The sequence below is a fragment of the Callospermophilus lateralis genome, chromosome 11 (genome assembly GCF_048772815.1).
Source record: "Callospermophilus lateralis isolate mCalLat2 chromosome 11, mCalLat2.hap1, whole genome shotgun sequence".
Taxonomy (NCBI): domain Eukaryota; kingdom Metazoa; phylum Chordata; class Mammalia; order Rodentia; family Sciuridae; genus Callospermophilus; species Callospermophilus lateralis.
In genome coordinates, this window is record NC_135315.1 from 84,427,365 (window position 1) to 84,440,216 (window position 12,852).

The following is a 12,852-nucleotide window of genomic DNA, read 5'->3' on the forward strand; positions in this document are numbered from 1 at the left end:
ATGGGGCTGGGGAGGTGGCTCAGTGGTCGAGTGTCCCTTAGTTCAATCCCTGGTTTAAAAAAAAAAAAAAAGAACTGGGCTTACTGAAACCTTCTATTTCCTGGAGGAGGCTGAGGCGTATGGGGCCACGGCCAGAGCGTGGGTGAACCTGGCCTTCCTGGCCACCAGCCCGATGGCTGAGCACGCTGGCCTGCTCCACAGCCCTGTCACGTCAGTGTTGAGAACTTCAACCCAGCGCCCCCTGGCCTATCTCTAGATGGACTAGGGTTCAGACAAACAGCGTCCAAACAAAGGAGCAACTAGTAAAGACATGAAAATATATTTAAGGAGAGTCAGGGTGGGGCTCTTTGAAAGTAATTAAGATAATAAATCGGGCAGGAAAATACCATCTCAAGGACACTGGAACCACCACGTGACAGCAGCTGCCTCCCAGAACCCTCCAGGCCATAAGGGGCTCGGCACAGAGGTGACGTTCTTCGCTCGTGGTCCCAAACCCGTGCTGCACTCAGCAGAATACTGCAAGGGTCCGTGATGGGGACGCAGGGGACTAGAAGTAGGTCAGCTCGTCGTGCTTGGCCTTGTTGGTCTGGTAGGCGTGCAGGGTCAGGGGCTTGTTCTCGTTCGGCAGGCTCCGGAACATCCGCAGGTGCACGCACTTCTCATCGCCGACGTCCACCTGCGGGAGAGTTCTGTGAGGGCCGGGCGAACCCCGGCTCCTCCTTCACGGGCAGGACCCCACGCCACCCCTGCCTCCCCCAGAGCCCCTGGCTGGCCTGGTGCACATGCCCACCCCCACACGCACAGCACCATGCTTATCTAAGCACCCGTGGTCCCCCAAAGTGGGGGCAGCCCGGACCTCCGTAGCACTGTGCCCTGGCGCCAGGGACCCCGGCCCCAGCACCCACCTTGATGAAGAAGTTTGTTCCCGCCACCCCCTGGCTCTTGTAGGACACAGCCTGGAAAACAGGGAACTTCTGATTTTCTTTCTCTTCAAGCTGGGACTTCACCTGGCAGGGGGACAACACAGAAGGAGTCTAGCACCAGCCCCCAGCACAACTGTGCCTCACAACCCAGACACCGCAACTGTCCGCCCCATGACAGTGCAGAAACCAACTGCTGCCAGTTCCACCAGTCTAATGACACTATTCAGAATGGCATTCGCCCTTTCCCGTGTGGGCGTAGGACATTTAATATTTTCATTACAACACTGTAGACAAGTTCATACCACTTTTTTTCCCACTCAATATGCAAATACTTCATTTGAAAGAGTATAATTTTTTTAAACCAGGGACTGAACCCAGAGGTGCTTTACCATTAAGCAGCATTCCCAGCCCCTTTATTTTTTAATTTTGAGAGAGGGTTTCACTATGTTGCTTAGGGGCTCACTAGATTATTGAGGCTGGCCTTGAACTTGTGATCCTCCTGCCTCAGACTCCCCAGTCACTAGGATTACAAGCATGCACCACCATGCCCAGCTAATATATCATTTTTTATTTTTATTATTTATTTATTTATCTTTATGTGGTGCTGAGGATCGAACCCAGTGCCTCAAGCACGCTAGGCAAGCTCTCTGCCACTGAGCTACAGCCCCAGCCCTCTGTACCATTTTTATCTAATCCCTTATTTGTCTTTTATTTATTTGGTGCTGGGGATGGAACCCAGGCCTTGAGAATACTAAGCACACAGGAAACCACTGAGCTATACCCCAGCCCCAATCTTTTAAAACTTTTCGATTAACTGAGATCTTTGATGTTTTAATTTAAGCTTCCATTTCACAAACACATCTCAGTTCCTTTAGCATCCTTCTGTGGGCACAGAGGCCAAGCCTAACCTTGCCACAGGCAGCAGGTGACCAGCACTTCGCCTGTATCTTGAGGTGGTTGCTTTAGGACATGCAGCTATGCCAATGAGTGAACGGTAAACATGCTTTTGAGTTGAGGCTGTATCCTGGGGACTTGACCTATCAGAGGCCAGGAGTGTGGCTCATGCAGACTCTTGCCTACCTCGAGGCCCTGGCCTCCATTCCTAGCACCCCAAAAACCAACAACATCCCTGAAGCTGATAATCCCAGAAGCTGATAAAGAGCAAGTTTGTTTTTAAAAAACACTTTAAGGGAGCTGAGGGTGCAGAGCAGTGATTAAGCACTTGCGTAGCCGGTACAGGCGCCCCGGGCTCCATCTCTAGCACTGCAAAGTAAAGCAAGAATTATTTTAAAACAACTAACATGTTTATGTGTAATGTAGTTTCAGTGTTGTGGTCAGGTGTGGTGGGGAACACCTTGGTCCCAGCTACTCAGGAGACTGAGGCAGGGGGACTGCTTTAGCCAAGGAGTTTGAGCCCAGCTCTGGCAACAATGAGACCCTCTCTCAAGGGAAAACAACAGAAAGCAAAATGTGTGTGGGGCATGTAGGAAGTGTTCTAGCCCCAGTACCCCAAAACTAAAACACCAACGGCCGAAGCTCTGTGGATACATCCATGCTGGCTGGGGTGCTGGGGCACTGGGTCCCTCGACTCTGCAGAGACTGGGCTGGTTCTAGTTTAGCAAAGCAAAGCAAGTGGGCGGAGGCCCCAGCCGGGACATGAGGGAACTGTGCAGTCTGACTCAGGCTCTGTCACCGAGCAGCACCTCCAGGGAGGGTCCCTGATGGAAAGACAGATCTCTGATGGAAGCACTGTGCTGCACCTGGGGGACACGCAGTGACAAGTCCAGCTGTCACTTGTCCAACAAATCATCCAGGAGCTGAGAAGATAAAGCTGCTCTCTGCCCACCTCAGGAGCAGCAGCATGAACAGTGAGCAGACCCAATGCAGGTGGTGGAGGACTGCGGGGGCCTGGGCCAGGCAGGTCCCTGCCTGCTGAGGAAAGCTTCCTGGTCCTGTTGGCAGGCTTTCTGAAAGGCAACAGTCGGCTGGGAAGCTGCAAGCTACCAGCCCTCAGGGGATCAGGTGGGGCCCAGGGACAGGGGAGCCACAGGCAGGGTCCCTCTGGGCTGGGGGAGACTCGGCCGTGCATCTGCTATCGCATGCAGGACTCCATCTCCCTCTAACTAGTACTAGTCTCTGATGTCCTTTCTCATCTGCAAAGGGGAGAAACCGCCGTCACCAGAGTGCTGTGGTGACAGGAGGTGCTGGGCAAGTGTCCCTGTCCCCTCCTCACCTCAGAACCCATCCTGAAAATTCCCCCACAGCAAAGCTACTGCTAACTTGTGCCTCCCCTGAGACAGTCACTCCTTGTCCTGGCTGAGTAAGAAATAACAAATCATGCAGCCCAGGAAACTGGTAGGGACGGCTGGCTATGAGCAGCTCAGAGGGGACCTTCTCCAGTGTGGCTCACAGGGGCCCTGGCAAGTGCATTCTGGGCAAATTCCTCATTTTCAGGGTCTCAGTGTACTGACTCACTACCCTTACTACAGTCAGATGACCCAAACCACCAAGGCAGTGACATGGTGAGCCAGTCACATGCCAGTGGGCTCAGGAAGCAGCAGCCAGGATTTTAAATGAAAAAGTTCCACTTTTCCTCTTACTCAAAACCCTGAGCCTGTCCTGCTTGTGAAGGATCCTGGCTTTGCTGATGAACAGCGAGGGGGAACCCTGCCAGGGCAGGTGCAGAAGGGGAAGACACTGCGTTTCAGATGGGAAGAGGCCCGGGAGGGGGACCTCTGCCAGCGGCTGTGGGCAACCCGGCCTGGGTTTTATTTTGGTTTTGTACTTTTTACTTGGAGAAAAGTATAAACTCAGTTTTAAAAACGAAGCTAGAATAAGCGCAGCCACAAAACACGCACAGACCTTTCGGCCCCCACTGCATGGCGCCTGCCCCGCGCGGACGGCCGACTTCCCAGGGGCAGTGTGCGCTTCCAGCGCCCAGCGCCCGCCCCCTGCCCGCCCCGCAGCCCGACGCTCGGATGCCGACCCCGGCCTAGGGGCGACCCAGCACGGTCCTGGGCCTCGCGTCCCCGCTCTGAAGCCCGCAGCGGCCCCGGCTTCCGCGCCCAGGACTCGGGGACCCGCCGTCTCACCTGGTCAGCGATGTCCTGCGTCTCGGCCGTGGCCGGCCGCGTGGCGCTGGGCCCCCAGCACATCATGCTGGCGGCGGAGTCCGGACGGAGCAGACCGCGAAGTGACAGCGCAGGACCTGGCGGAGTGGACCCTGCGTCCGCCCAGCTCCGGAGTAGGCGAGGCGCCCTCGTGACCGGGCGAAACCAAAGCGCGGGGGTGTCCAGCAATATCGGCTAGGAACGGGGCGCGGGCGGGGTTTCCCAGACGCGCGCGCCCAAGAACGCCCACGAACGCCCACGCGCGCCCACGCACGTCCATGAACGTCCACGCACGTCCACGCACGCGCGCATGTTCCGGCTGCGGACCCAAGGCCTGGCGAAGGAGCTTCCCCCGTCCGAGTTGGTGTCATCCTCCAGGTGGTCAAGTCATGAGGACCTGGCGGGGGCAGCGGCCGGGTGCTCGGGAAGTGGGATCGGGCGCCACCCTGCGAGACGGGTCCTGAGGTGTGCCCCTTGTGGGGTGGACACGAAGTAGGGTCAGACACTCACGAGGGATCTGGGGGTCCCGGCCCCTGCGCAGTGAGCAGAGGTGTGCATGCGTCGTACCACAGGGTACGGTGGTGGGCACGAAGTGCAGTGGGACTGCCACACCCTATTGTCCTGCGCGGCTAGGGGCCCTGGCAGCCCGACTCTGCCGCCAGGTGTGAGCCAGTACTGCGGGGGCCCAGCAGGACTTGAGAGCTGCAGAAGGCAAGGGGAGAAGCGGGGCCCCGAACAGCCTGGATGCCTGGGTCGCTCCTCTGCAAGGCCCTTGCCCCACTGGTGCCAGCTAGTTATGTGGACTGCAGTGGACATCAGGATTGTGTCACCTGGGGACACAGGGAATGTGGAACAAGGGAGGACGCCGGGGCCCAAGAAGGAGAAGGAAATCACTCACTTGGCCTCAGCCTGGAATGGGGCAGGGACCTATCCAAGGAATTAGGAAAGGGCTTGTTTCTGGTGGGATCTGGGTATAGGAGTTGGTTAGACTTACCATGGGGGAAGGGAAGGGCTGCCTGCTATATTTGGGACAGATACGTGCTGGGTGCTGCCTGGGCTAGTCTCAGAAAGATCCAGCCTCCCCCTCACCCTCTAGGGCTGCTTTTCGGTGGACACTGGTCTGGTCCACTGCAAGGTGCTGTCTCACTGTCCCAGCAGAAGCAGCTCTGAGGGGAGGTGGAGGGGGTCATCGGATGCTGCAACTTTCAGAAGGTGGGGAGTCAGTGCAGTTGGCCTGAGGCTGGGGAGGGACAGACTCCCTTGATTATTGAGTGAGGATTCTATCCCAGTAAAAATGGAGATCTCTGTGTAGAAGAAAAAGCATCAAAAAATAGATAGCCAAGGACAGAGGCAAGGAGGTTTGTCCCATGGAGATTTCCTTGTGTCTGATCCTCCCTCTCTGCTGGACCCAGGTTATCAGTGCCCTCCTTTTACAATGGGGACTAAATTATGGAAACAAAGGCCACCCCATGAGAACCAACACTTAGAAAGCGGGTTTATTAAAGGCTTGCTGGGCAAGGGGCTGATGGCCCTCAGTAGAGACTGAAGGTAGGCAGGGGAAGGGCCTCATTGTGGACAAAGTGAGGCCCAGCTGTGTCCTGATGGTGCTCACTAGAAGAGGGCTCTATGCACTTGACTTAAGGGGCATATTTGAGGCTCGGTGTTTGGTCCTACGTTTGAAGTGGAGACAGACATTAAGAAGCAGCTGTCCTGGCCTATCTGGGCCAAGAGCAGCACATAACTGACCCAGGGTGTGGCCTGCTGGCAACTCAAAAGCCACTCCTGGAGAAGCAACAGTTGGTAGGAAGGAGTTAGGTTTATTTAAGGGTGGGCACCTTGGGAGATGGAGGGGCTATCATTCTAAGGCTCAGTCTTGGGGGCTCAGGGGTGCACAGGGCTTTTATAGGGAGAGTATGGGGTATGGGTCTCCTCCTTAATTGGTTACAATGGCTTGATGGATCTTGATCTCCTGGTGCTAGTTTCTGTAGTTTGATTTATTTATTTTTGGTGCTTGTGATTGAACCCACGATGCTTTACCACTGAGCTACATCCTCAGGCCTTGGTATTTATTTATTTATTTTGGTACAAGGGATTAAGCCCAGAGGTGCTTAACCACTGAGCCACATCCCCAGCACTTAAATTTTTTTTTTTTTTTTAGTTATAGGTGGACACAATACCTTTATTTGTTTTCATGTCGTGCTAGGGATTGAACCCAGTGCCTCACACAGCGAGGCAAGCACTTTATCACTAAGTCACCACCCCAGCTTTATCCTCAGCACTTTTTATTTTGAGACAGGGTCTCATGAAGTTGCTTAGGGCCGAAGTTGCTGGGGCTGGCCTCAAACTTGTGATCTTCCTGCCTCAACCTCCTGAGCTGCTGGGATTTCAAGGGTGCACCACCACACCTGGCTTGTTTTGTTTGTTTGTTCCTGTGATGCTGGGGACTGAACCCAGGGCCTCACATATGCTCGGCATGTGCTGTACTCCTTTGAGGTGGGTCTAATTGCCTCCTCCTGCCTGGCCTGCTGGGTAGCTGGGATCACAGGCCTGCACAGCTGGCTGTGGAGTTCTTCAGACAGATTGCTTTCTTGCAGGTTACACCTCAGAGCAGTTGACACAAAGCTAAAAACTTAGGAAGGACGCTAGGAAAGTTACTGGAGGCTCTGGTCTCCATAAATCTAGAAGTTATGGAACAGTTAACATCATAACCATTTAGGTGGGGCTTCTTTTTGGAGCTTGGAACTCAGGGCAGAGGGGAGGGGGCAGAACACCTGCATGAGGCTTGCTGGGGCGGGGAGGGGGTAGCCTTGCTGAAGGCAAAGGGGTGGGGGGCTCTGTAGGGACAGCAGGGCTTGTCGTCTGGATTGTACCTGGTCGTGTGAGTGGGTTTTCTGGCCATTTGTTGTCTGGCTGCTCTAGGTCGTATTGCTGCAGGTGTGGGTGCACCCAGATGTACGTGAGCCAGAGGGCTGGCTCTGAGCCCACCTGCCAGGGTGTGGATGCAGCCCTGGTCCCTGCTCTGTGGTGTGGGACTGCTTGCTGGACCTTTCTGTGGGGATGACACATAACCAGTCCCAAAGGCTCTCTAAAGGACCAAGTGAGTGAATTAGCACCCGGACACACAGAGCTCCAGAGGAGCTGTGAGCCTTGTCATCGTCACTGTTGCTTGTGTATGCAATGAGTTTTGCTGGGTTTTCTGTGGGTTGCTCTGGAAATACTTATATTTTGGAAATATTTGTACCTCTTTCCTTGGTGCCACTGTTTTTCATCTACAGGAGCCGGGGAAAGAAAGAATATCCTGTCTCCCCACCAGAGTCACCCTGGCCCCACCACAAGAGCCTGAGCATCACTTACATTTGAAATCTGTATTTGGAAAGATCAAGATCTTGAAGTCAAACTATTTTGAAGTCTCGCCTGTGAAACCCCTGCTTTCCCAGGGTGGATCCCGTGCTTTCCCAGGGTGGATCCCAGCCGTATTTATTCATTTGTTTCTCTGAGAGTCTCACAATCCGCCCTGCCCCAGGCGAATCCACCTTTTGTTAGCACTCCTGTGCTAGTGACTCATCTACCTGTTCCCAGTTCCCATCAAAAACATGGTCATCAGAATTCGTACCAGTTGAATCCCAGTCTGAAACTGGTTGGGAGAGAAAGAAACGTTGACAGTTTAAACAGCTGGGCCTTTATTAATGTACAACTTGCCCATTTCAAGGGAAACAGCAGAACAGAGGTCAGGTGCCGGTGAGGGGGGCAACCAAAGCATGGGGAGTCCACCCCGAGCCTGATGCTCTGGGACACCCATGTGGGGCAGGTGGTGGCTTTGCCTCTGAGATGGGCCCTTCTAAGCCGGCCATCTCTGAAAGGACGGGGAGCTCACAAAGATGAGGGTACGTCAAGGGCAACACAGATGCCACTCCTACTTCCTAGTGGTAGCAGAGTTTGCTGAGCTTAGAAGCGTTCGCTGGGACCCCACTTTGGGGGCATGCCTGCTGTTCTTGTCCTGACCACCTCTGACTCCGTGTCTCCCTGGGCGCTTTTGGGGATTCCCCTGTGGACAGACAGTTTTACAAGTGGGAAGTAACAGCTGTGGAAACAAGGCGGGAACAAGGCAGGGCTGTAGGTTGCTGCCCTGTGTTGGCAGGAGAGAGTGATGTCTGCTCCCACCTCCACGTCTGCCACAGAGCAGGGGTTGGAAAGTACTTGACACCTACACGCTTAGGAAATAAGAAAACAAGACTTCAAAATTAAAGTTGTCAAGTCAAACAATTATCACAGGAAAATTAATGGCTGCTAGAAGATTTATCAATAAACATGGCCCTCACAGAAAGTGGAAGCAACTGCAGTACCCGGGCTCCTCCCACAGCAAGGAGCACTGTAGTTACCAGGGAGTACTCACAGGACAGCGTGCGGGTGCAAGTGCCATGTGGGTTCCTGGGCCCTTCCCCTGGAGACTCCAGGGGTTCGGATAGATGCCTGTAGAACTGAAGGGCATAGACTTCACATAAGCCATCCTGGTGGGTGGGACAGGTATTTTAAAACTCACTTCTGCAATTTTCTGAATCTTTCTGAATGTATTCTTGGAGTTCTGGGGATTGAACCCAGGGGCACTCTACCACGGAGCCTCATCCCCAGCCCTTTTTACTTTTTATTTTGAGACAGAGTTTTCTAAGTTGCTTAGGGTCTCACTAGTTGCTGAAGCTGGCCTCAAACTTGTGATCCTCCTTCCTGAGGCTCCTGAGGATTACAGGAGTGTGCCATCATGCCCAGCAAGGAAAACAAAACAAAACAAAAAGACCTTTTAAAAAAAAAAAAAAAAAACTTTTGAGACAGGTGCATTGGTGCACGCCTGTAATCCCAGCACCTTGGGAGACTGAGGCAGGAGGATTTCAATTCAATGTCAGCCTCATCAATTTAGTGAGACCCTGTCTCAAAATAAAAAATAAAAAGGCCTTGAGATGTGGCTCAGTGGTTAAGCACCCCTGGGGCGCTTCCCCCGTACCCCCCCAAAAAAATTTCTTTTAGAAAAAAAAAGTCGTTTTATTTTAGAATGTTATGCATTTTGAGAAGTCAGTGATGTTGTGGGAACATGCTTGGTGTTAGTGAAAGAAGTTCACAAAATTAGCACTATGGTGTGATTAAACTATTTTTTAATTCTATACATAGAAAATAATGAATGAAAACCTAGGCTTTGTTCTTTCAGGCCCTGGGAAGCTCCTTCCCCATGTCCTGTAATAAGGGGTGGAGGGAGATCCCGCAGGGGCACCACATCCCAGCTCGGGAAGTGTCCTGGTTGGAGCCTAGGGCACCACACCCACAGGTACTGGGACCTGCTGGACTCGTGCTCTGCCTTCTCATTCATGCCCTCGACCCAGCACTTGACCTGGAAGCTTCTGTGTCCATCTGCCAGAGGGTCAGCACGGCACCTCCCTCGCAGAGGATTTCTAGGATCCGTGAAGGTGCGCCTGAAGTTCTGGGCACACGGTGGGCCTTCCCGAGTGCAGTGGGCGTTGTCCGTCTTCCTTTCCTGCACCTAGAGTGGACTAGATGGTGTTCGACAAAATGTCACATCCATGCAGGACCCGTGGGTGTGACCTCACTTTGGAAATGAAGTTGGTGAGAGGTTGACTGGTGCTGGCACTAGAAGTCAACTTGCACTGTTCGTCCTCAAGGACCTGACTGAAGAGAAGCGGGAGGGAGGGCACCGCTGAGCGGCAGCCACCCGCCCGCCTCAGTGGTCATCTTCCCTTTGTGTTTAGAGGAACAGGAACGCCCAGAATGCCAGGTGACCTGGAGAGAGCATTGCAGCCACAGTGAGAGAATTGATTCCTGCAAGGATCAGTTACCATGCTGGTGCCACCAGCTGTGGTAAAAATGGGTCCCCAGGAGCCCCATTCCAGCCTCTGCACCTGCGGTCTGGGAGAGACGGAGTCTGGGGACAGCCCTCCACCCCCACCTGTGGCTTGCTGCCAGTCAGGCTCTTTCTTCTCCGTCCATCTATCTCCTGAGCTGTTAGCTGTATTCGGTGGCAGTGGCAGACTTTTCATGGCACAGAAATAAGGTCTTTGCAGATGTAATTAGTTAAGAGGAGATCCTGCTGGACCAGGGTGGGCCCTGAGTCCAATGGTGGTGTCCTGATAAGAGGAGAGGACACAAAGAATGGCTGGTGAGGTTGGACAGAGGGAGAGGGCCGAGTGCAGACAGGCAGAGACTGGAGCTTGAGTGCAGCAGCCAAAGCCAAGGAGCCTGGAGCCCTCAGGGGGCACGCCCCAGGCAGCCTGTCAGCTTGACCCTGGACTTCAGGCTTCCAGAACGTGAGAAGGAGTTCCTGCTGTGTTGAGCCAGCAGGTCTGTGGTGGTTGTCACAGCACCCCCAGAAATGGTACTTCCTCCCTGTTTGTCACATATATGTTCCTAAGCATGGGAGTTAAGCTGTGCTTTTAGGGATGTCATATGCACACCTGGACTGGCATGTTTTCATCAAGTTGAGCCTGGAGTTGAAAGACCAAGGCTTAGGAAACCTCAGGGCCCCTGATCATGGAGTGTTGACACTAGAGGACAACAGGACAACCTCAGGGCAGGAAGTGGGTCACCGTGATGTTGCAGGGAGATCAGACGTTGGAGTTTATTATTTGTGGGACAGTGTGCACCCTTCTGTGCTTGCTGAGACCCAGCAGGCAGCTTTTTTACACACTCATCAGTGAGGCAGTGTTCTGGTTGCAGGAAACAAACAAAAATCCCTGCCTATGGGAACTGATAGCAAAATGTAGTGTCTATGAATTTGTAAAATTATTGCCTTAATCAAATTCTTGTCAGATTATCTCCTTTTTACAATCTTCAAATCTTTTATTCTGAAACAATTTTTAAAAATATGTGCATAAGCCAGGTGCAGTGGTTCAACCTGGAATCCGAGTGACTCAGGAAGCCGGGGGAAGGAGGATTCCAAGTTCCAGGCCAGTCTGGGCAACACAGAGATGAAACTGGAGCTTGAGGTGAAACTAGATTCTCTGCTTCTGCTGGTGGGTGGGGTGTGCATCACCTGCAGGCCTCTGCAACGGAGAAAGCCCGTTTTAGTGTTAGCAGTGAATCACAGTCAGCTCAGAGGGTGCAGCTGGATTCCTCCCACCACTATCCAGTAGTGTGTGGCAGCTCTTAGTGATGGGCTATGCCTTGGTGTCACAGTAGACCCCAGCAGCTCACTGACAGTTTCTTTACGGGTCTTGCAAATTCAAAGAATGAAATCCACAGACAGTAATGGAAGGCAGGAGTAAAAGGACTAGGATTTATTCACATGAAAATAAAAGAGGGTGAGAAGGGACCCTATTACAAATTGTCTTCCGAGTGTGCTAGTCTAGGGACTTATATAGCTCTTGGGTCAATGCTGGTGGTCTAAATTATGCCCATCAGTGCTTGGAAAAGTACCAATGCTATTGGTTAACCCTTGATTCTGAGCTTCCTGATAACCTTCTTTCAGATCTGGCCCCAATTCTGTTTTCCCACCACTTCAGGACAAGGGCTTAGACTCAACAAGAACCTGACTCAAAATAAAATATAAAGGATCAGGGATGTAGTTTGGTAGTAGAGGTCTTGGGTTTCATCCTAAGTACTGGGAAAAAACACAGAGCTCCTGCCAGCTCTTCCTGTGTCCCCAAAGGCTTACATCTTACACAATGGTACATCAACCCAAAGCAGGAAGCCAGCACAGTAGTACTGTGCCAGTGACTGGTCTGTGACCCCTCGCCTTCTCCCAGCACCCCACCGGAGGCCCTTTTTCTGGTCCAGGCTTCTCCCACACAGCACTCTGTTTGAGAGGAACTGAGAAAGTTTCAGTCATTTTGAGGAATATTTCTTAGGGCATCCTAAGAACATTGATGTCTTAGCTCTGGCCATGCCTTGGTCACTTCATGAGGGGGGTGTCTTCTGATCTCTTTATTGGAAAGATATTGCTTTCCCTTTGTTGTAAGTCCTTGGAAACCTGGCACACGTTTTCATACTTTTACCCACTAATTTCATGTATTTATTTTTTGCGGTGCTGAGGATGGAACCCAGGGCTGCATGCATGCTAGGCAAGCACTCCACCCCACTAATTTCAATACCCATACTGGATGGTTCTGTCACAGTCAAGTGGCAAGCTGATGCCCCAAGCCTCAGTTCTTTTGTTCCCACAAAAGGAAATTTAATGGCACACACGAAAGGCCGAGCAAGAAGTGAAAGTAAAATAGGGCTCAAACAAAGAACACCCTCAAGAGAGAGAAAGTGGGTCATCTCCGAGCAGAGAACAATTTATTACAGTTCTATGTTTGCCCTAGGAACTGACATCACCTTCTAGTCTTTACCCAGCATATGCTTACCTCCCCCTCCACACGGTGGGGGTGGGTTATTGCCTAGTTGGTTCTTTCAGGAACTGCCATGGTGATTATGGTGGGGATTCATCTACAAGTCAATCCTGTTAATGTAGTTGCTGTGGTCGGTGACCAGACCGACTTTATCTTAGCTCACTGGTGTTACTGAAGAACCGTCTCCTCTGATGTACACCGAGGAACCTAAGGCCATCAATCCTAACTATGCAGTGATCCCAGTTAGCCCAGCAGGAGTCAACCCCACTGATCTTTCCTTCTTTCCTTTCCACATTTCTCAATTGGCTCCTTTGTGTCCACCTGTTTACTCTCAGTTTTAGAACACCTGTTGTTTTTCTGTAAGTAACTCAATTATTCATTAGTCTTAAAAGCAATTTGAAGAACACTGGTGACCCTACTTATGTTATTAATTTGCATTTCACTGCTCATTAATACTACCCAACAGTTTCCTGAAGAGGAATCATTGTG

At 52.2% G+C, this 12,852-nt stretch overlaps 1 protein-coding gene across 1 annotated transcript; it reads right to left on the reverse strand.

Moving 5' to 3' along the window:
• Positions 1–472: 472 nt before the first annotated feature.
• LOC143410262 (cystatin-B-like) lies at positions 473–4,081 on the reverse strand. The gene is made up of 3 exons (XM_076871053.2): positions 4,016–4,081; positions 906–1,007; positions 473–676 (listed from the first exon to the last, which is right to left on the reverse strand). Exons 1-3 carry the CDS (start codon positions 4,079–4,081, stop codon positions 548–550), a joined length of 297 nt encoding a protein of 98 aa, XP_076727168.1. The 3' UTR covers positions 473–547.
• Between the last annotated feature and the right edge of the window lie 8,771 nt (positions 4,082–12,852).

Coding starts and splice junctions, on each gene's coding strand:
- LOC143410262 (XM_076871053.2), bottom strand. CDS start 4,081: ATGATGTGCTGGGGGCCCAGCGCCACGCGGCCGGCCACGGCCGAGACG. Junction 1,008..4,015: donor CGCAGGACATCGCTGACCAG/GTGAGACGGCGG, acceptor TCCCCCTGCCAG/GTGAAGTCCCAGCTTGAAGA. Junction 677..905: donor GAACAAACTTCTTCATCAAG/GTGGGTGCTGGG, acceptor ACTCTCCCGCAG/GTGGACGTCGGCGATGAGAA.